The 25749-nt window shown below is 40.9% G+C and overlaps 1 protein-coding gene across 3 annotated transcripts in view; it reads right to left on the reverse strand.

Annotated features, from left to right (window-relative positions):
- spats2 (spermatogenesis associated serine rich 2) overlaps nt 1-25749 on the reverse strand; it is a 104985-nt gene that overhangs the window by 17839 nt on the left and 61397 nt on the right. For all 3 annotated transcript variants that reach the window (XM_060932197.1, XM_060932198.1, XM_060932196.1), the window contains exons 8-9: nt 5259-5394; nt 697-755 (exon numbers count right to left, since the gene is read on the reverse strand). In XM_060932197.1, the coding sequence (XP_060788180.1) occupies nt 697-755; nt 5259-5394 (195 nt within the window). The remainder of the gene's footprint in view (nt 1-696; nt 756-5258; nt 5395-25749) is intronic.

Here is a 25749-nt window from a genome sequence, read left to right on the forward strand (position 1 = left end):
TGTCCACAGCACAGTCCAGATGGTGGGAAAACGCCTGCAAGTGGCTGCCTGTGGCTTAGCAGTGCAGAACTATTAATGGGTTCTCTCAGTGGCTGACCCGATTGTGCCATAGAGCATGGTGGCCAAGAGAAAGAACGACTCGAGTGTGTCTTCACAAGGAGGTCTGTCACGCTCAAGTGCCCTACACAGACCTTGATGAGAAAGTAGGGATGCATTGAAAGTGCCTACCTGAAGCCACTCATCAAACCCTGCTTTGCACCACGTTCTCGTCGAGTACGATGGTGGAACAAGCCTTCACTGGATGCCTGAAATGCTGAGTCACTGGCTGTCTCCAAATAAAGCCCGAAGCCCTACTCTTCACTCTTCACCTCCTCTCTAACAAGGTTTTAGTTCGCTACTTTTCTAAGGCCCTGCCTAATAGCATGAGGACATGTTTTTAATGAAGACTCCAAAGCATGTCTGTCAGGTCAGTCTGGATTAAGACATCTGCTAAAAATGCATCAAATATTTGCCTACCAAAACATTTTCATACAAGACATTTAGTGAAGAATTCTAAAAGCATCGTCACTTCAATTTCCGACCACAGTGCTCAGAGTTTCGGTTTTAGTCAAGTATTTTCTTTTTAGTGCATCTGTACTAATAGAAAGAGACAAAGAAGAGAACAAGAAAATTTTTTGGGGAAAAAAGTATACTCACTGGCTTCCGCTTTGACTTTATCCATCTCAGCCAACAGAGCCACCTCTCGATCCATAAGACTGACAGAGAAAGAGAAAACAGTAATACAATGCGTCACCATTATCAGCAAGGGAAGGAAAGTGCTTGAGCCGAGGTGGTGACCGATTCTAGATTGTGCTTCGTTTGTTCCACTCTTGCTAACCTGTTTCTTCAGACCTTATAAAAAGTTAAGAAATCTGAAGAAACCCGTCTCAGGGTAGCATCAACAGCGTGTCGTACAACGCATTATAATGAAGTGGGATCCTGTAAAGACGTTAAAGTGCATATCACGGGTAAATTCAGGAGCAAGATCAATGTAATTCTCCTATTTTATATTAAACTTCGGTAAAAAATATAGGTCATATTCTGCATTTTGTGCAATTTTTTTTTTTACCTTGTGCAATACGAGAAAAATTCAGTTGAAATCAAGCCATGAGGTGAATTGGTCCGGCTCTGAAAAAACTTGGCGTTTGAATTTCCTGGCAAACATTGATTTTCGTGATGTCGCGTGCGGGACGCCTCCCTCTGAATCCTACGTCAGCGCTGGTTTGCTTATGAGAAAACGACCTGGTGGTTTTCTGCAAATTTCTTCAACATGATCACGTAATTATTAAAATGGTTAACAGATGTATCGTAGGAGGGTGTAGCAACACCAATCTTAATGGGATTAGTACTCATCGTTTCCCAAAAGACCGGACAATGAGAGAGAAATGGGAGCGCTTCGTACAAGGCACCTGAAAAAACTGGCTACATGCTACAGACTACAGCATTATTTGCGGTGCTCACTTCACAAGGCCCGATGACTTTGAAAACTATTTGCAGTGGGAAATGGGCTTCGCGAGGCAACTTGATCTGAAAAAAGACGCAGTTCCATCTGTCAGAATGCCCAAAGCAACACCGTCTCCATCTGTGTCAGCGTCACCAAAGGAGCCAGCCGTGTACGTCTCCCCTGACAGAAGGTGAAGTGCCGCATCCACTGAGGCCCTCGAAGCAGAGGACCAAGCAGAGCCGAGAAAAAGACCAAGAAAATCGGCAATTCACAAGTTGACTGTTGCCAGGGTAAGAAATAATTCTGACATCTCATTATATTCTTCATCCAAAGGTGAAGCAACATTGCGCTCAGGTGACAATTCTATATTTTAATGCAAAATCGCTAGCTGCTAAACTTGGTCTACACAGGCTGTGCACTGAAACCGTGCAAGCTCTCGCAGCCTGCTGGCGCTTCCGCAGGTGACGTGATGAATCTGGCTCCAGACTCCCTTGGGATTTTTCCAGATGCATTTTGTTATTTTATTTTTTTCTGCTGCAGACAGATGGCCTTGTGCAAAATTACCCTTCTGGCTGAGTGTGTAAAGGGACATTCTTTCATATTAAAAAACCGAAATTAGTCCAGGATATGCACTTTAAAGTACTTGTACTTATTTATGCTGGGTGACTTGTGAAGGTCACCCAGCACTCCAACAATGTCTTAAACATTTTGATTTACTTGTCGGGGTTTAAATATAAAAAACAGCATGAACATACCAAATGTACAATTTTTCCTGTTACACTGACGCAAAATCATGTATCACCTTAAAGCCGAGTGCAAACAATAGGCCAGGCATTTGGACAGGAACAAGATAAATCAATGTTTAACAGTGCCAAATGCTGTCAATATTAGTTTTCAAGTGCGGGGGGGAAGCGGAGTGTTCATTACTACAGGACTTGGACATGTCATCAGGACACTGGGCAGTTCAGCCAGTTAAAGGAGAACTGAAGGCAACATTTTTTTTTTTTTAAATCAACAAAATTCTCTCATTTTATTAAATATAGGAATGCATTTTTGATCGCCATTTTAAAAATCACTGCTATAGCAAGTTATGAGTGTTTGAAATATGCTCTGTAATATATCGGTCCATGTGTCAAAGCAACGGCCGTAAACGAGATTCGTTGAGACCTGTGCGAGACATCGTAGGACGGAAGTAAAACGTACGGCGGAAATCAAAAGTGACCAACATCTGTTAACGTTGTCAAAAGGCGCGCGCGCCCTCTTTCGAATGCTGACGTAATCAAGCCGGAAGTTTTGTTTGTTTTGATAGCAATCAGGAAAGTTTGAAAAAAATAGGCAGTAATCGTCATTTAAACTCGTTTTTCTGCAATACTTCATTTGGGAAACAGTTTTCAAAATGGCAGCACTGACACCTGGCTGACACTTCACATTTCGAAGTCTCGCACAAGTCTCGTGAAGATCGCGCAGATAAGCGACGCCTGCCGTGGACCAAACGAGCTAAATTCAACACGGCTAAAAACTGAATAGGCCAAGAAGTATCATATTTAACTGCAATTAGTTGCCAATACGAGTCATGATACAAGGTTACTAAAACCGAAAACAATTGAATAACACGTTAAGAAATAAAGCAAGTTTAAAAATTCAGTTCTCCTTTAAGCTCAAACCACAATAGTGTCTAAATATACGTTTTATATTTATATACACCAGATGCTGTTTACAGAATGCGTAGAAACTGTGTTGAAGTGTGCAATATTTTTTTTTTTTGCACCATAGTTACTGGATCAGCCAGCAAAAATCAATGAATAATCACCTCAATAGCGCCCCTACAGGATACATTTACCACTTTCAATATCATCCACGACTGGGACAAATATACACTACCGTTCAAAAGCTTGGGGTCACTTTGAAATGTCCTTATTTTTGAAAGAAAAGCACTGTTCTTTTCAATGAAGATCATTTTAACCTCCTAGGGCTTAGCGGTCACATGCGTGGACAGCACTTTATGGAAATTCGGAACAAGAATCCACATATGTGTATTTTTCTCTAAATATGTACTTTTTCTCTAAAAGTACATCTTATCAAAAGATGATGCTTAGTTTTTATTCTAATCAGGTTCTAATAAGCCCAAATAGCAAAGAGAAATAAAAAATCTCATCTCATTATCTCTAGCCGCTTTATCCTTCTACAGGGTCGCAGGCAAGCTGGAGCCTATCCCAGCTGACTACGGGCGAAAGGCGGGGTACACCCTGGACAAGTCGCCAGGTCATCACAGGGCTGACACATAGACACAGACAACCATTCACACTCACATTCACACCTACGGTCAATTTAGAGTCACCAGTTAACCTAACCTGCATGTCTTTGGACTGTGGGGGAAACCGGAGCACCCGGAGGAAACCCACGTGGACACGGGGAGAACATGCAAACTCCGCACAGAAAGGCCCTCGCCGGCCACGGGGCTCGAACCCAGGACCTTCTTGCTGTGAGGCGACAGCGCTAACCACTACACCACCGTGCCGCCGAAATAAAAAATGCATGTAAAAAAAAACAGCTTGGGCCTTAGGAGGTTAAACTAATCAGAAATCCACTCTATACATTGCTAATGTGGTAAATGACTATTCTAGCTGCAAATGTCTGGTTTTTGGTGCAATATCTCCATAGGTGTATAGAGGCCCATTTCCAGCAACTCTCACTCCAGTGTTCTAATGGTACAATGTGTTTGCTCATTGCCTCAGAAGGCTAATGGATGATTAGAAAACCCTTGTACAATCATGTTAGCACAGCTGAAAACAGTTGAGCTCTTTAGAGAAGCTTTAAAACTGACCTTCCTTTGAGCAGATTGAGTTTCTGGAGCATCACATTTGTGGGGTCGATTAAATGCTCAAAATGGCCAGAAAAATGTCTCGACTATATTTTCTATTCATTTTACAACTTATGGTGGTAAATAAAAGTGTGACTTTTCATGGAAAACACAAAACTGTCTGGGTGACCCCAAACTTTTGAACGGTAGTGTAGATCTTCCTTCTGCCATAAAAATCAGCAAATTATGTTTTTGACTTGTAGTGAAAATGCATCGATCATGCGAGCGCAGTTTTTGTGCAACATTTGCTTGGCGGCGCTAATAGTTCACCATGTGTTTTCTTGACCTTCCGAGCAGCAATTTGTGGTCTGTTGCTCAACAAATTTGGGAAATTCACCAATAATCTGCCGTCGAGATCGTCTCCTGATGGATTCGCAAGGTTCTGCGTCACCTGGAGTCAGTGTCTGGTAAATGGGCCATTTTGGGTTGTGTGCACATGAGTTCATGTCAGTTACAGTAAGTGCCCTTGGTCCAATTTCACTGGTTTGTATTTGCTGCATGTGGAAGCTTGGTAGTTTAATGCAGCAAGCAGAACTCAAAATCCATAACCTGAGCATCTGGTATGAAAATCTGGTGGACTGATACATGTAAAAAATTTTTTTGTAGCAAGAGCAGACACAATACCATTACCACTAACAGAATTTCACTAATCATTCATAACAATAACAAAAAGCAAGCGTGAAAAGATCTTACTGCATACACAAAATTCTTCTGTATCATCAGCATTCACAACATTCTGCACTGAAGAAAAACAGAATCTAATAACTCTAAGCTTCCTCTCTACTGGCAAGTTAGTTATTAAATGTTCTTGCTTACAAACGGTTAACCCGACATCTTGACATGACCCTCAAATGAAAGTGTTGTGTATTTAGCGATATCTTTTGCCGGTAGTAGATGTGTGCGAGAGAAATTTACCAGCTCTGTAGCTCAGCAAAAGTCTGTTTCATTCTCTTGATGGAGGAATCCATCTCCTCCTTCACTACCACTCTATACCGTGTCAGAGATGCTGTACACCGCTGGAGATCCTTCACTGAGCGGTCAATGTTCGATGCTGAGAACGAAATGAAGAGAAAAACACATGGGGGGAAGGGAAGAAAAAACAAAAACAGATGTTAGTACACGACTAACAATTCAAGTTATTCATATGTGGTGCATCAATGCTGAATAGTAATTCACATATGGAATCGCAATACTATACACTCACTCGCCATTTTATTAAGAACACCACACTAATACAGAGGTCACAAAGTCACTGAGATTCTCCCTCATTCCTCAAGTTTCATGTAAACATTAAAGGAGAACTGAAGTCATTTTTAAACTTGCTTTATTTCTTAATTAACGTTAATAATTCAGTTTTTAGCCGTGTTGAATTTAGTTCGTTTGGTCCACGGTAGGCGTCGCTTATCCGCGCGATCTTCACGAGACTTGCGCGAGACTTCGAAACGTGAAGCGTCAGTGCTGCCATTTTGAAAACTGTTTTCCAAACGAAATATCGCACAAAAACGAGTTTAAATGACGATTACTGCCTGCTTTTTTCAAACTTTCCCGATTGCTATCAAAACAAACAAAACTTCCAGTTTGATTACGTCAGCATTCGAAAGAGGGCGCGCACACCTTTTGACAATGTTGGCCACTTTGATTTCCGCTGTACGTTTTACTTCCGTCCTACGATGTTTCGCACAGGTCTCAACGAATCTCGTTTACGGTCACTGCTTTGACATATGGACCGATATATCACAGAGCATATTTCAAACACTCATAACTTGCTATAGCAGTGACAAAACAGCGATCAAAAACGTTTTCCTATATTTAATAAAATGAGAGAAATAGAATTTTGGTTTAAAAAAAAAAAAAAAGTGTGTCTCTTCAGTCCTCCTTTAACTGAAGCTCATGACACGCATTAGGGTGCATCAGTTGCCCTCACTTTCATAAAATCTGACGCATTTTTGTTTGGGTGTTCCTTTTCACCAATAAAGACATCCTGTAAAATTTTTTGACCATATTCAAAAGTCTAATGGTGGCACCATGAGGTTCATTTTTTGCCAAAAAACGCTTATTTTGTGTTTTCGCGCAAGGTTTGAATCACAATGTTGGACTCCATTTATTGATTTCTTGTGAGCCAGAGATCATGTTAAGAACCTTTGCAAGGGACTGAGAAGCATTAATGTGATTCATAATACATTTGTATTGTTTAAAAGTAGTTGAACAATGATTCAATGAACAGCTAAAACTCAAACTGTGCTGGATAATATATTTAGAATATGTACTACAAATGTGGGCGGCATGGTGGTGTAGTGGTTAGCGCTGTCGCCTCACAGCAAGAAGGTCCTGGGTTCGAGCCCCGGGGCCGGCGAGGGCCTTTCTGTGCGGAGTTTGCATGTTCTCCCCGTGTCCGCGTGGGTTTCCTCCGGGTGCTCCGGTTTCCCCCACAGTCCAAAGACATGCAGGTTAGGTTAACTGGTGACTCTAAATTGACCGTAGGTGTGAATGTGAGTGTGAATGGTTGTCTGTGTCTATGTGTCAGCCCTGTGATGACCTGGCGACTTGTACCCCGCCTTTCGCCCATAGTCAGCTGGGATAGGCTCCAGCTTGCCTGCGACCCTGTAGAAGGATAAAGCGGCTAGAGATAATGAGATGAGACTACAAATGTGTATCTAAGATATTTGGTATACTCTATAAGGTGCCATAATGTTTCATAAAAAGTGATCGAAATTGTGTCATAAAATAGCAGCTTTTTCCATAACTTTGAGCTCCTGGTGCCACCATTAAACTTTTGAATTTTGTCAAAATATTTCACCCAGTGTGTTTTCTTACCAAAAGGAACATAAAAACAAAAATGCATCATGATCGGAGGAACTTTTCATTTTTAGGGGGCAACTGATGCACCTTAACACACATCCTCATGATTTTATTCACTGCACTCCTGTCACATAATTGGCTAATCTGATAACTACATAGAAATCATAAAAAAAATCAACAGATAACGAAAATAGTGGCCTTTAAAAGATTGATTTGCCTGAAATATGCTACACTGACAGAAATGTAGTCTAGCAACACTAACACCCTGCCTGCTTAAAGAAAGAGTGAAAGGCAGGGGAGAGAACAACACTGCAGGTCCACCAGGATACCCAAGCCCAGATGGAAATCAGGTCTGTTTACTATGTCAGGCAGGGACTCAAATCAACCACATCTAGGAGGTCACAAAAGCACACAGATTAATCCAGGGTTACAGAGACAAACCCCATCAGAGACATTCAAGTCCCTGTTGTGACACACAAATCCCTTGTGCAATGCGCCTTTTTTGGGGTGGGGGGTGCCGCCGGTGTGCTGATAAACTGTGTAGCTGATGCTAAACGAGCGCCTTCCTTCATGTCTATTCCTCTCGGAGGCTTGTTGGACTTCGGAATATACTCTCTCTCGCTCTCTTTGATACCCGTGAGAGCACTACAGTCTCTTGGCTGAAGTGTGCGGTGAATAATAGAAGCACACAAACACCTGGTCTCTCAGCATCTTGAGGACTGCTACAAAATCAGTAAACATGCATACACACCCCTTAACCCTCCGGGGTCTGGGGATATTTTCTGGCACTCTAATGATTCTGGCATGCTCCGATTTTGTTGTCAATTTCAACGAATCTAAGCAGTATTTTCAAAGTCGTAATGACTTTGTATTCAGCACAAGTACAGCTACAATAATATCCATGCAGTATGTGTGTCATTTTTTAAAAAGTACAATCATAACAGATAAATGACGTTGTAAAAAGCAGTTTTAGAACTGTTGGAATGTGTGAGGGGAAAGAAAAGAAAACAAAACAAACATAACATGACCTTACCCATTGCGATGAACTATTTTGGTCACTTGAGGCGATTGTTCAGTCTGAGGAATGCATCAAGCACAAAAACTTACACCTGCACCACTGATTTGGACAATTAATTGGCCATCAAAAAAATTTGTCCTGTTGTTCGGGGATAAAGGGTTGGCCAGTGGGAGGAGTATTCAATGAAGTTTAAAAAAAATTCCATTCATTCATTCAATGAGAAGAGTGAAAACCGCTCCCACTGCCATCTCTTAATCTGATGGGATTAACTCTTAATCCCATCAGGTCAAAATGGGTAAGGTAATGGTTTTTCACACATTCCAACACCGTTCAAAAACTGCTTTTTACAACAGCTTCATTTATCTGATAGTTGACTTTATTTTGGCATTTGACTCTATTCAGTGTGTCTTGAAATTGACTTGTACTATTTTACTCCGTTCAGAGCTCTGTAATTTTGCTCCCACTCCAAATTTTACTCTCTAAACCAAAAATCGAGCAAAATTCACTATTTTGAGGAAAATCTTTAAGTCTGGAAAAAAATTGCTCAGTCATTTTTCCTGCGTATGCACAACAGCACACTCATACCAACCGATCTGCTCATCAGAAACGGAAGTATTTACACTTACTCGGGACACCGTTCATCATCAGTGTCGCAGTTCTCAAGACTGAACCAAATCACTGTAGAGCCAATGATTTTCCGTTTCAAAATCTGGCTTTTTCCGTTTCGGACAATGAAAAATTCCGTTTCGCAATTTCAGTTCAAAATTGTTCTGTTTGGCTCCAATTTAGTAATTCTGGCTGGCATAATTTTACTTGGGTTTCAAAGTATTGCATCTCTAGACACAAATGGTCCTTTGCATGATGAAGTCATTCATGAAAAAAAAATAAAACAATTACACTGACAGTAAGCGGATAAATTGCATTAATAAAATTAAAGTGGGATCACAGATTGAGACAACTCTAAATATTTTACTTGACATACTGATAACAGATAAATCAAGAAACTAGGATCACCGTTAACTAAAAACCCATCTCATATATAATATATGCAATATAATATTGAGAGTACTGAAATTAATAGGGATAAATTAATATTCAGTAATATTTACTGAGCCTGTAATGACAATACTCATAACTGACTGTTTAAAAATATTACTCAATATCCATCTTTATTACACCACAAACTCATGAAACAATGTTTCCTTACAAAACACAGAACACACCCTCAAACAGACTAGAATAGTTTAACTTTGATTGTAATGACAGTCCTGAATAGTCCTTGCAGATCAATCATTGAGCGCTCTCAGAGTACCTCGAAACGCTGCTCGATATCGCCATTATGACAGAGCATCATAAGTTTAGTGTTGGTCTCCGTGAGACTGAATCTCCTGCCATTTAGAAGAGGTTTATACATGGAAAAGGAGTGCTCACCGTCCACACTCGCCACTGGCAACCATATGGCGTCCTTGGCCACCAGAGCATTCGTTTCTTTTTCGCGGTCGCCATTCTGGTTGCGACGCGGGGAGCGAATCTGTAAACAAGCAGCTCATTGGCTGGCTAAGTGTGCCACAAGCCAATCACAAATCACCGACAAAGCTGTCTTGACCGGAAAGGCATGTCTGCTTGGGTGTTAGTGGCAGTTACACTTTGACACGCGAGCAATGTTTAAAAAAAAAAAAAAAAATGAATACAAGTACAGATATACTAAAAAAAAACATTATTTCCAAAAATTCCGTTTAGCAGTCAAAAATCCGTTTCACTATAAAAATTCCGTAATTTCCATCCATTTTCTGCGATCGCGGAAAATCATTGGCCCCATCACTGTCCTGAATCATGAAATGAATCAGGAATTGAATCGCTGTCCTGAATCACCCGAAGCGCATAAAATCCACACGCCATCTCTCAACAAGTTTTACCTCCAAATAGCCTAAACTAGGTCTGACAGATTTTATCCTGTTTACAGTGGGCGTTCCCACCACAAAAGAGAGACCAATCGAAACTGAAAGAGAGAAAGTGATCATCATGCCATTACTATGTGAATAGTCTTTTATGAATGCGTAACTGCAAGCTCAGCGCTCCGACTCCGGTTTATGTTTCATCTAATGTAGGTAATTTAAAAACTATATTGATTGGCAGTCGGCACATAAGAAAGTGCCAAGTCTGTTTATATGTTTAGCATGCTTGTATGATAAACTCGAAGATCTCAATACATGACCTACTCATTCTAAACCTGTCGAGCTTCGCCAGCGAAGCGCTCAACCCCAAAAGGTTAAGTAACCTCGCTTCTGTGACCAGTGTATTTTAGCAACAGGTACAAGTAGCAAGTGCAACAACCGGAATTTACATGGCTTCTGTTTGATCAAAATTGTGTAATAAAGTACATATCACAACATTTACGAGAAGAGGAGAAACAGAGTCCAAAAGCAAACATATACAAGGGGGGGGGGGGGAGAAAAAGCGAGAGTGAAAGCTCGCTCTGTGGAGAAAGAGATTAGAATTAAAGAGACATGACAAACTATCGTTCCTTATTTTGACTAAACAAAAGCTCTGGTACCAGCATATTTTACAGAAAAGGTTTGTGACGCACATTACATGCACCTGCATGCCTATATTTTTGACAGATATTTTCTTCTTCCCACTGCTAGTGAGATTACAGAAAACCAGGCTTGAGAAATGTATAGTTTTAGAGGCCATATAGTGATTAGATGTTTACCAGGTCATGAGAAATCTGGTTTCTCTCTCAGTAAAACAAAGGCAACCAGTTCTTTTCATACACAAGTTTATACAGTCTTGGTTTCTGAACCCCTTAAGGCTGTTTGTTTCACTTTTTTTTTTTTTATTACTTTGCTTTCCATAACCATCATGCTTCATTAGTGAGAAGGTACAAAACACCTTCAAACTCACTGAAGAGCAACTGACGACATGCCAAAACAACAAAAATGAAAGGATTTACTGTGCAATTTAGGCTTTTCCCATTACTCATTCATTCACTCATTGGAGCGTGATGCTTCAGTTCAGCATTTTATCACTATACATTGCCTGAACCCCACAAAACCCCCCAACAGTGATGCATTTCAGCTGGCAACAATTCTTTTAACCTTAACTGATGCAGTGAGGAAGCGGCACGGTGGTGTAGTGGTTAGCACTGTCGCCTCACAGCAAGAAGGTCCTGGGTTCAAGCCCAGTGGTTGACAGGGGTCTTTCTGTGTGGAGTTTGCATGTTCTTCCTGTGTCTATGCGAGTTTCTTCCGGGTGCTCCGGTTTCCCCCCACAGTCCAAAGACATGCAGGTTAGGTTAACTGGTGGTTCTAAATTGACCGTAGGTGTGAATGGTTGTTTGTTTCCATGTGTCAGCCCTGAGAGGATCTGTAAAATAAACTTTGGAGGGAAGGAGTAAAAAACAAACAAACAAACTTGATCTGGCGACTTGTCCAGGGTGTACCCCGCCTCTTGCCCATAGTCAGCTGGGATAGGCTCCAGCTTGCCCATGACCCTGCACAGGATAAGTGGTTGCGGATAATGGATGGATGGATGGATGGATGGATGGATCATGCAGCGACTGGCTTCTCATTTCTTAAAACAACCATGCCAGAAGATGTATCCCACGGATGTAAAAAAGATGTTACTATATGTCAGAAGGGTCAAATTATTGGCCTGCATCAAGCAAAGAAAACAACTGAGGAGATTGCTGAAATGACTGGGCTTGGGTTAAGAACTAACGAACGCATTATTAAAACCTGGAAGAATAGTGGTCGAAAAACCTCTTTACTGACTGCGATCAGAGATCACTTAAATGCTTGAAGTGTAATCATAAAAAAAAAAAAAAGGTTCAGTGAAAATAAGAGCATTTTCACATGCACAAGGTGATGAGAACTCACAGGATTGGGATTAAGCTGTGTGGCCAAATTGGGGGGGGGATCAAAATTACTTGTTCATGAGGCTAATCAGAAGAAAAGGCTTCAGTTTGCTAGGGAGCATAAAGATTGGACTCTGGAACAATGGGAAAAGAAGGTCATGTGGTCTGATGAGTCCTGACTCATCCTGTTCCTGAGTGATGGGTGTGTCAGAGAAGGGAAGCTCATGAAGCGATGTGCCCATCATGCATAGTGGCCACTGTACAAGCCTCTGGAGGCAGTGTTATGATCTGGGGTCGCTTCAGTTGGTCAGGTCGAGGCTCAGCAACGTTATGGGGCAGTAAAAGGAAGGTCACCCAACTACCTGAATGTACTGAATGACCAGGTTATGCAATAAATGGATTTTTTTCTTCCCTGATGGCACAGGCATAAAATTAGGGCTCAAATTGTGAAAGTTGTTCAGGGAGAATGAGTCATTTTCACACATGAATTGACCACCACAGAATCCTGACCTTAATTCCACTGGAAAGTTCTGGGATGTGCTGGAGAAGACTTTACAGGAGTGGTTCAACTCTCATTGTCAAAACAAAATCCTGGCAGAAAAAAAATAATGCAACTCTGGATGGAAATAAATGTGACGTTGCACAAGTTTCTTGAAACAATGCCACGGCAAATGCGCACCACAGTCAAGGCTAAAGACGGTCCAACAAAATATTAACGTGCATGACTTTTTTTTTGGGGGGGGGGGGGGGGGGGCGCTGGTCAATGTATCAGTCTGTATCGGATTGCCAGTAGCCTGGGAAATCCCATGCTGCTTTGCACAATCGTTCCAATCTGAAAAGACAGCATGGAAACTATGGTCTAAAGGCTCGCCTGAGTTAGGGAGCCAATCAGAGAGTGGGGAGAGGTGGAAAGATGGTGACGCGTACTACTCGACAAACGGAAGCTTGTAGTTTATTTGGGACTGTTTACGGATCACATTTAACATGGTGGCGAGCGATACGAACCAAACTTTCGATCAAGCTTTAGACACTGTTCTGAATAGTTTGTTTTAAAAAAAGAACAGCGTTTGGCGTTACAGTCTATTTTTGTTTTGCCTTCTCTTTCCTTCTCTTCTTCGCCTCTTCGTCGCTCTAACTACGTCACCGGGTACAACTGCCATGATTGGCCATGGGCTACGTATACGCCAAATGATAGACATTCGCAACGTCCAATAAACGGCCGTTGACAATCGTAAACCACACCTCCCCTACGAGAAATTCAATAGGCGGATTCCAGACCATATTTCACTTGTGATATGGTCTGGTGTTAACCAGACTAGATTGCTAGTGTTATAAACATGCAATACTACTATATCATATGACCTATACAGACCCGCACGTGCACTCTTAATAAAACCATTGGGAAAAGTCACGTGGCTGGGCAGATATGGATTTTTGAATTCGGTCTGCAAAAAGCTGTACGCGGCCCCAGACCCGTTTCTCTCACTTCCACCATTTTCATTTTGCTCTGAAAAATGTGCGACACAACCGAGCACAGTCCAAGTGAATTTTATTATCCAGATCATTTATCAGACACAGACCTAATTGAGCAAGCTGAAATTGTCGAAGAAAACGAAACGAAGACAGCGCCCTCTATATCCCTTACCCTATATACAGACTATATATCAAGTTTCAAGATATTATGCGTCACATTTTTCAAGTTCTGCTGCAGGAAACCAACCCTACCTCTTTACACTGACCTCAGCAGACCATGGCATAAGCCCAGGTGAGCTAAAAATTAAAATCGCTCACATTTCTTAATATAAAAAAGGCACATATACATTACTTAAAATCAACATGTATACCAACTTTCAAGACCATACCACTCAGTTTTCAAATTCTGCTCTGGAAACAAAACCTACCCAAGACTAACCTGAGACACCAAGTCTGAAATTGTTGCCATGGAAACATGAAAAATTTAAAATTTCTCAAATTTCTTAGTATGAAAAGGCACATCTACATCACTTTGTTAACATGTACGTATACCAAGTTTCAAATCCGTATCATGAATAGTTTTGGATATATGCTCCGGAAACGAACATTGCTCTTAGAAACAAAGTCAAAATCTATTTTTATGTAAAAAATTGAAAAAATACTTCTTTTTCAAAAATCCAAAATAGCAAAAGGCACCAGTTCGCATGCTGCTTGATATGTATACAAAGTTTCATGAAGATATTTTCAGTAGTTTTAAAGATATGGCCTGGAAACGAAAACATGACCGGATGGATGGACAGCAGGCCCGTTTCTATATCTCCCGCAAAACTTTGTTTGGGCAGGGGATTTTAAAAAAAGTGCGACTGAACGTTTTCAAAAGATTTCTTCCTGAAGTTAAGGAGGAAAGAGACGTAACAGTCATCCCCTCTAAGGAGCTAGACAGCCTGCTGTGTCGTTTCTATATACAAGTGCAGAAAAAAGCAAATTTAGTCTATGAACCTCACACTTTGTCTTCCTTTCTGCAAAAGTATTCAACACTACTTTGACAACAACAGTAAGATAAACATCCTGAAAGATGAAGACTTTTTAAAAGTCCAGGGAAGTCCTAAAGTTAAAAAAAGGTCATATGATTAAATGCTTATTGACTGATGTACGGCATAACCTCGAGCCAAATATTTTCCCATCTGGCCCTCCCACTCAGTCAATAAGTACATATATGACTTTGCACAAGTTTCTTGAAACAATGCCACAGCAAATGCGCACCACAATCAAGGGTAAAAACGGTCCAACAAAATAGTGTGCATGACTTTTTTTTTTTTTGGCTGGACAATATATCAATCTGTACTGGATTGTCAGTGTGTTATAAACATGCAATACCACTGCATACTAGTGCATCTCAAACAATCAGAACGTCATGAAAAAAGTTCAATATTTTCTATCAGTTATTTAAGAAAAAAAGAACTTAAGATATTTTCGACTCATTACACAAACGAAAATATTTCAAGCATTTTTTCTATTTCAATTTTGATAATTATGGCATACAGCGTGCACACACAAAAAACCTCCAACAACATACACCATCACAAAATATGAGAATATTGAGTAAAACAGTATAAATACCGTGCATCTCTTGCTCTAGTTCAGTATACACAACCACAATCATGGGGAAGACTGCAGACTTGACAGTTGTCCAGAAGACCGTCAGTCATCGACTGCCTCCACAAGGAGGATAAGCCACAGAAAGTCATTGCTGAAGAGGCTGGCTGGAAAAGGTGCACAAGCAACAGGGATGACTGCAGCCTTGAGAGGACTGTCAAGAAAGTTGATTCGAGAACTTAGAAGAGCTTCATAAGGAGTGGACCGAGGCTGATGTCAGTGCCTCAAGATATGCAAACCCCCCCACACACACACACACACACACTAAATGGTTGACACTATTTAATGTGTCAACCTCTTTCCTGAAGACGTCTGTGCGTGGTGGCATCAAGAGCCACCACGCGCAGACGTCTTCAGGAAAGAGGTTACAACTGTCGTATTCCTAATAAGTCAAGCCACTCCTGAACCGGAGACAATGTCAGAAGTGTCTTACCAGGGCCTAGGAGAGAAAGAACTGGACTGTTGTTCAGTGGTCCAAAGTCCTCTTTTCAGATGAAAGTAAATTTTGCATTTCATTTGGAAATCAAGGTCCTAGAGTCTGGAGGAAGAGTGGAGAGGCACAGAATCCAAGGTGTTTGAAGTCCAGTGTGAAGTTTCCGCAATCTGTGATGATTTGGGGTGCCATGTCATCTGCTGGTGTTGGTGCACCGTGTTTTATCAAGTCCAAAGTCAATGCAGCTGTCTACCAGGAGATTTTAGAGCACTTCATGCCTCCATCTGCTGACAAGCTCTATGGAGATGCCGATTTCCTTTTCCAGCAGGACTTAGCATCTGCCCACAGTGCTAAAACTACTACCAAATGGGTTGCTGACCATATTACTACTGTACTTGATTGGCCAGCCAACTCACCAGACCTGAATCCTATAGAGAATTTATGAGGTATTGTCAAGAGGAAGATGAGAAATACCCAACCCAAAAATACAGATGAGCTGAAGTCCGCTATCAAAGCAACATGGGCTTCAGTAACACCTCAGCAGTGTTGCTGTGGGCTGATCGCCTCCATGCCACGCCGCACTGATGCAGTAATTCATGATAAAGAATCCCCAACCAAGTACTGATTGTATAAATGAACATACTTTTCAGATGTTGGACATTTCTGTATTGCAAATCCTTTTTTGATTGATCTTAGGAAATATTCTAATAATTTGAGATATTGGATTTTTGATTTTCATGAGCTACAAGTCATAATTATCAAAATTAAAAAAAAGGCTTGAAATATTTCACTTTATACACAATGAATATAGTATATATGAAAGTTTACCTTTTTGAACTAAATCATGAAAAAAATGAACTTGCACGATATTTTAATTGTTTGAGATGCACAAGTAGTTAAGGTTTATTACAGCTTCAGAAAATAGCCAAGTGTGCACGTAGACACTTTCACGTTTAATAAAACGTTCCTTGTAAATTCAGGTGGCACTGGTTGTTATGCTTCTAGTACAGCGCTACACTGCCTTACGCAAAAACACAAGCAGACCGAAAACTTAGGCGTGAGAAAGACAACAGTAAAACCGAGACTGGGGTTTTGTATGTAGAGCAGAGATGGTCACTTGAGCTGAGTTTGCAAGGTGATTCCAAGTCACACTTAAGTCACCTAAAAACAGATTTCAGACATCACTTGCAACTTGTATTTTATGACTTAACTCAACTTGGACTCGTCAATAGTAACTCATGAACAATAAGTCTTTCAATGATTACTCACACAATATGTGTGAAGTTGGGGGGGAGGGGGGAATTGCGTGCGTATATATATATTTATTTGCTTTACTTTATTATTCCCAGTCTAAATATGCACCTGCTAGCAGCAGTATAAACAGTGCAGTGAACCATGGCTTCTGATTGCGATATGTACATAATGCAGGAAGAAAATTAAATTTGCTGGATTGACTGCATCAAACTTCATAAGGACAACGGAACACACCCATACAGGTTATTTTAGTTTACATTAGTGTCAAACGATGGTACTGTAGTTACCAAGACATCTCTCTGTTCACGTCAGTAAACATTAGCATTTACCATGGCATATTTACCATGGCATCGGGAACACTGGAAATAAACACTGACCGTTTATTTTAGTAAGGCTAATATAGTTGGCTATTTACAATCCATTTCATGATTTCTTGTGTCTGTATTAGAAGACATTTGGGGGAACAAACGCTTGAGAAGTTTTGAGCACTTTAATAGAAATTAGTGATGGGGACGAGACCACCTATGCCAAGACCGAGTCCGTTGGTTTTCAAATACAGTCGAGTCTGAGTCAAGACCGAGTCTTTGAGGAAGCAAGTCCGAGTCCTTTAGGAGTCGAGACCAAGACCATAAAAACGTCAGTTTTCATATTCATGATTTAATATCACCCCAGTTAATAATCAACAGTTAGGCCGACAGACTAAGCTAGATTGGGAATTGTTTATAGGAGCAGTCTTAACGTCTTAATATGGACTATGCTTTAACCATCATTAAAAAAAAATCTCTACCACATGCATCATCTTCTGCCTATTTTTCTAAACTGCTTCAACAGTGCTGCTCTGTCATCAACATATTAAGCCCACCCTGACTTTGAATCATAGTTAGGACATGCAGAGCAAATTCAAATTTTCTAGTGGTATGTCTAAATTAGTAGGCTTAGCTACTTAACATTATCCAATATTTCCCAATTTTAATCATTTTGACAATACACTAGAATTCAGTTTCTTTTAAAACTTTATTCCCCTATAACACACACAAACATTACATAAACATAATTGCACTGTGTAATGCAGTTAATGACTAAGATACTGACACTTTTACACCCCCCTCCCCTTCCACAAACACACACACCCAAATACACACACACACTGTAAATCACACTACGTCACACTGCTGTTAACAACTATGTTCTATGTACGTGTTATTAATAGGGCTGTCAAAGTTAACGCGATCTCAATTTATCGCGATTAAAATATATTTATATATATATATATATATATATATATATATATATATATATATATATATATGTCGTTAACGCAAATTCTAATTTGGCCCTGCGAGTCACCCGTAGCTCCTGTTGAGGCTTGTTGCGTGCTGCTTCAATAAGAGCAAGTGTGAGTGATGGAGAAAGGTCTGTTAAACGGGAAGTTTCATTTCAAAAGTTTCATTTCAAAAGAAGTGTGTGATTGAGTTGGTTTTGGTATGCACTTTGCAGTTCTAAAATACTTTTGTAAAGTGAGATGTCAGTATGCTGTAGCACTGTGATACGACACTAAATGTCTTTATTGAAGTCCAACTGCAATTTGTTTTTGTTTGCACAGCACTGTGAAGTCCTATAGGCTGTGACTGAATACAACTCCAGCACAATTCAAGTTTTATTTCATTATTTTCTTTTGTCACACATGTCTGAACTGAGACACGGTAGTATGTGACTACATGTTTTATATTTGAGACTACAGCTCCCTAATCCATCACACAAAACACAAAATTGGATTTTATGTTCAGTACTGCCTAGTATGTGAGTGAATAAATTCCCTTACCATTTTCTCGTCCCAGCAGTTTTTAACAAGTACTTTTAGTATAAAGCAGGGGTCACCAAACTACGGCCCGCCGGCCGACTCCGACCCGCCACCCCCCTTTGACTGGCCCCCCAGCCCCTCTGCCCTCCACCACTTGAACCGGCCCTATGAGGCAATCCCCAAAAGTGGTTATGGCCTATTTTTTTTAAATTGCTTTTTGGCAAATAACGTCTGCATCTTATATTTTGTTGATTTTATCAATTAAAATTGATATTTAGTTATAAAATGAACTATTCATATTTTCCGAATCTTCGTCATATGCTCGCGATCAAGCAGTGACTGACAGCGCACGCGCAGAGAACTGTCAGTGTTCAGGACAGCAAAATGGCTAGCGGTCAGCGAAAAGTTGACAGAGAGTGCAGAGTTTTTAAACAACAGTGGACCACTGATTATTTTTTCATTCAATGTAAGGACCGTGCAGTTTGTCTTGTATGTAAAGAAAGTGTGTTGGTTTTCAAAGAATATAATCTGCGTCGTCACTGCGAAACTCGCCACAAAGAGTATGTTATGGCCCTTTTCCACTACCCTTTTTCAGCTCACTTCAGCCCGACACGGCTCGCGTTTCGACTACCTTAGAGCAGCACGACTCAGCTCGCTTCAGCCCTGCTTAGCACCCAAAACTCGCACGGTTTTGGAGTGGGGCTGAAGCGAGCCAAACCGAGCCGAGTGGGGCTAGGGGCGTGAGCAGACACTCCTCTGTACACTGATTGGTGAGGAGGAGTGTCCTCACATGCCCACACACGCCCCGCGAGCACGCTGGGATCTGTAAACACCGTAAACCCGGAAGAAGAATAATTACAAATTACGAGAATTTCTGAAGCCTTATGCGCCTCGCCTCATCTATACGCTCTTGCCAGTATCTGTTGGCGTTGTCGGTGACAACAAGCCACAGCACCAAGACCAGCAACACTAACGACTCCATGTCCTCCATGTTTATTGTTTACTATCCGGGTCGTGAGACTACCGCTTAAAAGATCACTGATGTCACTGTTTGCGCCGCCTAATGACATCACGTGACGTCCACCCACTTTCGCTAACTCCACCCAACGTGTCCACCCACTTCCAGCCAGCACGGTTCAGCGCGGTTGTAGTCGAAATGCAACTCCAACAGCCCCGCTCAGCTCGACTCAGCTCAGCCGCGTTGGTAGTGGAAAAGCGGCATTAGTTTGCGAGGGCAAACAAGAGAAGACGGGATTTGGAGGATGAAATGCGGACTGGCTGCACAACAGAATGTATTCCTTCCCCAAACCCAGATCAACCAGGCTGCTGTCCAAGCTGGCTATAAGGTAGCTCACCTACTAGCTACCCATGGAAAGCCGTTTACTGATGGGGACTTTGTTAAAGTACGCATGCTTGCTGTGGCCGAGGAGGTGTGTCCCGACAAGAAGTACAAATCAACAAGTACAAATCCAGCTCACCTACATATACTACTGATTTTGATTCCCATTATTCTGTATTATGCTTTAGTTTTGACCTGTAAATGGCCTACTGCTCATTTCATTTTCACCTTGACCTAAAAAATGTTTACTGAACATGCTCAAATGGATAGGCATAAGAGCTGGCTAGTTGATCTATTGCTCATATTATAATTTCACTGTTTTTTTTTTAAATGTATTTATTTTCTAGGCCTATTTATTTGACCTTTATTAAGTGCTGCACACAATTATTAATAATATCAACAGGCCTACCTACAATTTATAAATTTTCCACTCACCTTTGCCAGTGTCAATCACCTCAACTAGGCAGATGTTTCTTACCTTGACAGCTTTGATGTTATTTTTATTAGAAAATAAATAAATTGAATATCTGTGGTATTTCAAATTAAAACAAAGTGTGAAGACTCGATTACTACTTTTGCAAACCACTAGTAAAGATAAACAAATATGTGCCAGGAATCAAGTGTTGATATAGTAGTGTGGATATAGTAGTGTGGGGGATATAGTAGTGAGGATGGCTGTGCCAGGCTAGTAATCTCTACAACACAATGAGGCCTGCTGGTGGTCATATTTGTCTGGGTCATACAATTCTATGTTATATAGCTGACCCGACCCCGGCCCCCCATCACAGTCAGGAACGACAATGTGGCCCCCAGAGAAAAAAAGTTTGGTGACCCCTGGTATAAAGTATGTTCACCATTTTAATTGTAACATTTCACTTTAAAAGCCTTATTCATTTACATAGATTTTTAAAAAATGCGATTAATCGCAATTAACTATATGAAATCCTGAGATTAATCATAGGGATGTCCCGATCCGATCACGTGATCGGAAATCGGGCCCGATCACATGGTTTCAGACTCGATCGGAATCGGGCATTGCCTCCCGATCAGGGATCGGATATATATCTATATAATATATTCTCATTTTTAACACATCAATAGCTATGCGTTGGCACAGAGTGAGACCAGACCTCTTGTCTCAACACAGCAACATCAACGCGTGCGGCATGACATCACTTTGTAGCGGAGACGCTATTGGTTATTGGCTGCCTGTTGCCGGCAAAGTTGAACACGGAAGCAGTTCGAAGTGGAAAGCAAAGCATGAGATCTTTTTTTTTTTCGTTGGATGACAAAAGAAACGGGCTCAAACCTGAAAGGGTAGAAATGCTTGTTTTCATCAAGAAAAACGTTCATTTCCTTAATTGAAATTACTGTACACCACTGTGAGATGCGTTCTTAAAAGCAAAATTACCGGCACTGTGGCACTTTATTTTTTTTATTTGTTTACATTCCTGCCAGGTATTTTAAGGTTATTTTTTTTATTTGTTATTTATTGTTCAAACTGCCTCACGTAAGTGCTCTGTTTGCTAACGGAGTTGTTGGATGTTAAAATAAGGTGTTAAATAAAAAATGAGGAACATCCTGGATCCGTTTCTTTCCTCGTCTTTATTTTTTATGGATTATAAGAAGTATTGGATCGGGACTCGGTATCGGCAGATACTCAAAATCAAATGATCGGTATCGGATCGGAGGGCAAAAAAACCTGATCGGGACATCCCTAATTAATCATGATTAAATTTAATCGTTTGACAGCCCTAGTTATTAACCCCCCCCCCCCCCCTCCCCCCAAGTCTCCAGAACATGAACATGTATATTTTTTTTTAAACACACAGTTCTTAACACATGAACAGCATGCAGTTACAAGTTACAACTAGAGACGAGAGCAAACTGTGCCTGAGACGGGACCGATGTGGTCTCATAATGAATCCACCTCGGCTAAAAACGAGTGCAACGGGCACTGAAGACGCCGGCAGTTTCATGGCCAGCATGTGGATTTGAGGAAGACGGTCTTGGTGTTTGGCCCAAAAGTGAAGAGCATTGCAACCTCTACAGCAAAATTTTAAATTTCACATAGTAAAAAGTTCAGCCACCTAGCCAGCCCACTACTCCTTTCACTGCAGAGCAATCTTAATGATGGAAATTACATTAGGCTACCTACCCAAAATTATTAGCCTATGTCTACACACTGCTGAATGTTGTAACGAAGGCTTTATGTAACAATATTAATGTAGATTAACAATTAAACAAGATGCAGATGTTGTAGATGTTGACTAATTTTTTATCAACAAACTGTATGGAGACAGTAGAGGAAGCAGAGTCTCTCTTGTCGTCTTACACACAAGCACTAAAATAACCTCCCTATGTAGCCTAATATATAATTCAAGTAATATTCAAACTCGACACAACACTGAGTACCCTAATCAAGACAACTACCAAGTGTGGAGCTCAGACGAACAACTAAATGTATTCTGCCCCTGCTCGTGTGTGTGGCTACAAGCTCGGCAGATAGATAACATGTTTCCCAAGAAAAGCAGGACGCCGAAATTCTCTTCAAAGCTTTACTTAAGACTCACTGTAAAACTGTAAAGCAGACATACAAAATACATCTTGGTATTCGTTTCTTGAGTGCATTTACGAGACACTGTACATTAAAAATGAATAGAAACCGATTGTTAGCTTAAAGCTAATGTCTATGGAGAAATCCATATAGATGCTAACGGTTAACATTCACAAACTAACTGAGTAGCTACACTACCGTTCAAAAGTTTGGGGTCACTTTGAAATGTCCTTATTTGTGAAAGAAAAGCACTGTTCTTTTCAATGAAGATCACTTTAAACTAATCAGAAATCCACTCTATACATTGCTAATGTGGTAAATGACTATTCTAGCTGCAAATGTCTGGTTTTTGGTGCAATATCTCCATAGGCGTATAGACCCCTTTCACTGACGTCACCCGAAACCGGAAGTAAACAGACCCTGCGCCATTTTGGAAGACCAACAAACTCGTGATTAGGGGGAAATAACGGCAGCGGTATGTGAACCCACGAGAATAAAGTGGAGTGGCAAACGACTTAAACAAATCTGAGCTGTTTTATTTATGATTTATTGGCCCAACAGTAGACTTGAAAGAAACCTGTGTGAGACTTGGCAAAAAACTGTGGATATAATGGATAAATCTGTGCATGATCTGCAGACACTTTGAGGTAAGCAAACGCAAGAAATTCAGACTTAAAACATGCTAAAGTGGCCCCAAGTTGATAACTGTATGAGGAGCAAGCCTCCCAGACTTCTACAATTTAATAATAATAATAATTTAGGATGGTTTGGGGCTTGCTCGCTGCTGCCAGGTTGGTTGTTGAGTAGCCTGACTGTTTTTTTTTTTTCCTTGCGTGTGGTATCATTGTTGACGCGAGGTTGTTTTTTGAACATGCCAATGCGGACACGATTTCCCCTGATGAGTTACGACTTCAGACGCGATGCGTGTGTGGAGTCCACGTGATATGCGCGCAAGATAGGCTTCTCATGTGTTTGGAGATCCGCGCTCCGAGACAAGCGCAAGCACACACACCCCCAAGGGAAAAAAAAGGGGCCCCCCGAAAATATCGGCATAGTTCGAACACTGAGTGTAGGCACTGGGTGTAAACAACAAATAGTTTACAATGTCTGGGTAGCAAACAGATGGCAGAATTGGTGTCAGGTCCTCCTTATGTTTCCATTCTCCCTTGCCCTGAGTCTTATCAGATGGGTCAAACCCATCAATCACAGCCAGTTTCTCCACATACCGTGCCCTTTCTGCAGCTGGTAATGTACTCACATAACCAGAATTATCATCCATCATGTCACTTTACTCTCGCTCGTACTTTTATATTGTGAGTGCATGTACTTGGTCTTCCAATATGGCGCCTAACAAAATCTCGCGGCGCGGTGACGTCATGTGAAAGGGGTCTGTAGAGGCCCATTTCCAGCAACTCTCACTCCAGTGTTCTAATGGTACAATGTGTTTGCTCATTGCCTCAGAAGGCTAATGGATGATTAGAAAACCCTTGTACAATCATGTTAGCACAGCTGAAAACAGTTGAGCTCTTTAGAGAAGCTATAAAACTGACCTTCCTTTGAGCAGATTGAGTTTCTGGAGCATCACATTTGTGGGGTCGATTAAATGCTCAAAATGGCCAGAAAAATGTCTTGACTATATTTTCTGTTCATTTTACAACTTATGGTGGTAAATAAAAGTGTGACTTTTCATGGAAAACACAAAATTGTCTGGGTGACCCCAAACTTTTGAACGGTGGTGTAAATGGGCACTTGACGTTAAACATTCAACACTTCACACTGATGAAATAGAATGTCCCTGACACCATCTAAGAGAAATTTGTTGATGGTATTCTCCTGCTTTCCCCTAACTGACTAATGTGTTAATGAGAACTTACAGTTCACACCTCTGCTCTCAAGTTGGACTATTTGGTCAAGTAGATAGCTATGACAGCTCTGGGCGGCAGAAAAAGACACCAGTGATGGGTGGCTCATGGCTTTTTTTTGTTTGTTTTAGCAACTTAAAATACCATCTATTCTATGGCATTATAATGTAAAACTTAAACTAACAGCTTTATGTCAAACACACTTTCTACTCAGGCAAGGTTAGGTGAAGTACAAATATGTTAGCGAGCATAGCATAGCTCAGCTCAACAAACATTACTGCACTCACCTGTCAGGATGATTTCTTCTAACGTGGCGATGGAAGTTAGAAGTTGTGCCATAGGTTTCAGTTATCGATATGTTGCAGAATTTGCACCGTGCAGTGTGCTTTTTCTTCAAATCTTTTCCGGTAAACGTTTTATGGTTCTGAAAGGCAAATTTGATGATGGCAGACTTGTTGCTCATCTTGCCGCCGCTCTGTGATCACACCAGGCAGCAAATGAAGTGAAGTCATTGACGCTGACCTACTGACACTCACTGGCAGGATCTTTGCATTGTACCATGGGATGTCATTTTCAAATAATGCCCGTCAACATTGCATTTTATTATTATTATTGTTGTTATGTGGTTTTTTTTATATGAACATAAAAAAAATGCGCTGTCTCGAGGACTCAGTCTGAAATTACAAGTCCTTCTCCTCCCACTGTGGTCCGAGACCGAGTGAAGACTGAGAAAGCAGAAATCGGTCTCCAGTACTACATCACTAAGAGAAATACATGTACACCTAATTCACGCAATTATTCAAATCAGCCAATCATGAAGCAGCAGTGCAATACGTAAAATAATGCAGATACAGGCCAGCAGCTTCAGGCAATGAAGACAATCGGTATGGGGGGAAAGATTTGATCTCTACAGTTTGGACTGTGGCCTGATTTTTTTTTTTTTTTTTGAGCCAGACGTGCTGGTTTGAGTATTTCTATAGGCTAACTACTGATTATCTGGGATTTTCATGCACAACTATCTCTAAAAGTTTACTCAGAATGATGTGAGGGGAAGGAGAAAGGAGAGAAACCCCCCCCCAAAAAAAAAAACACCCACCACACATTAAGCGAGCAACAGTTTTGTGGGTGGAAACTCCTTGTTGATAGAGGTCAGAGGAAAATGGCTAGATTGGATCAAGCCAACAGAAAGGACACAATAAGTCAAATAAAATCACTTTCTAAAACTTTGGTGAGGGAAGAAAGAAAAAAATAAAAGCATCTCAGTATACACAAAACATGTGGATGAGCTTTAATGGCAGAGGATCACATCAGGAAAAACAGTCAAGTTTATGTAATGCAGTGCCCACTGTAGCCTGGTC

This window comes from Neoarius graeffei, chromosome 10, assembly GCF_027579695.1.
Source record: "Neoarius graeffei isolate fNeoGra1 chromosome 10, fNeoGra1.pri, whole genome shotgun sequence".
NCBI lineage: Eukaryota > Metazoa > Chordata > Actinopteri > Siluriformes > Ariidae > Neoarius > Neoarius graeffei.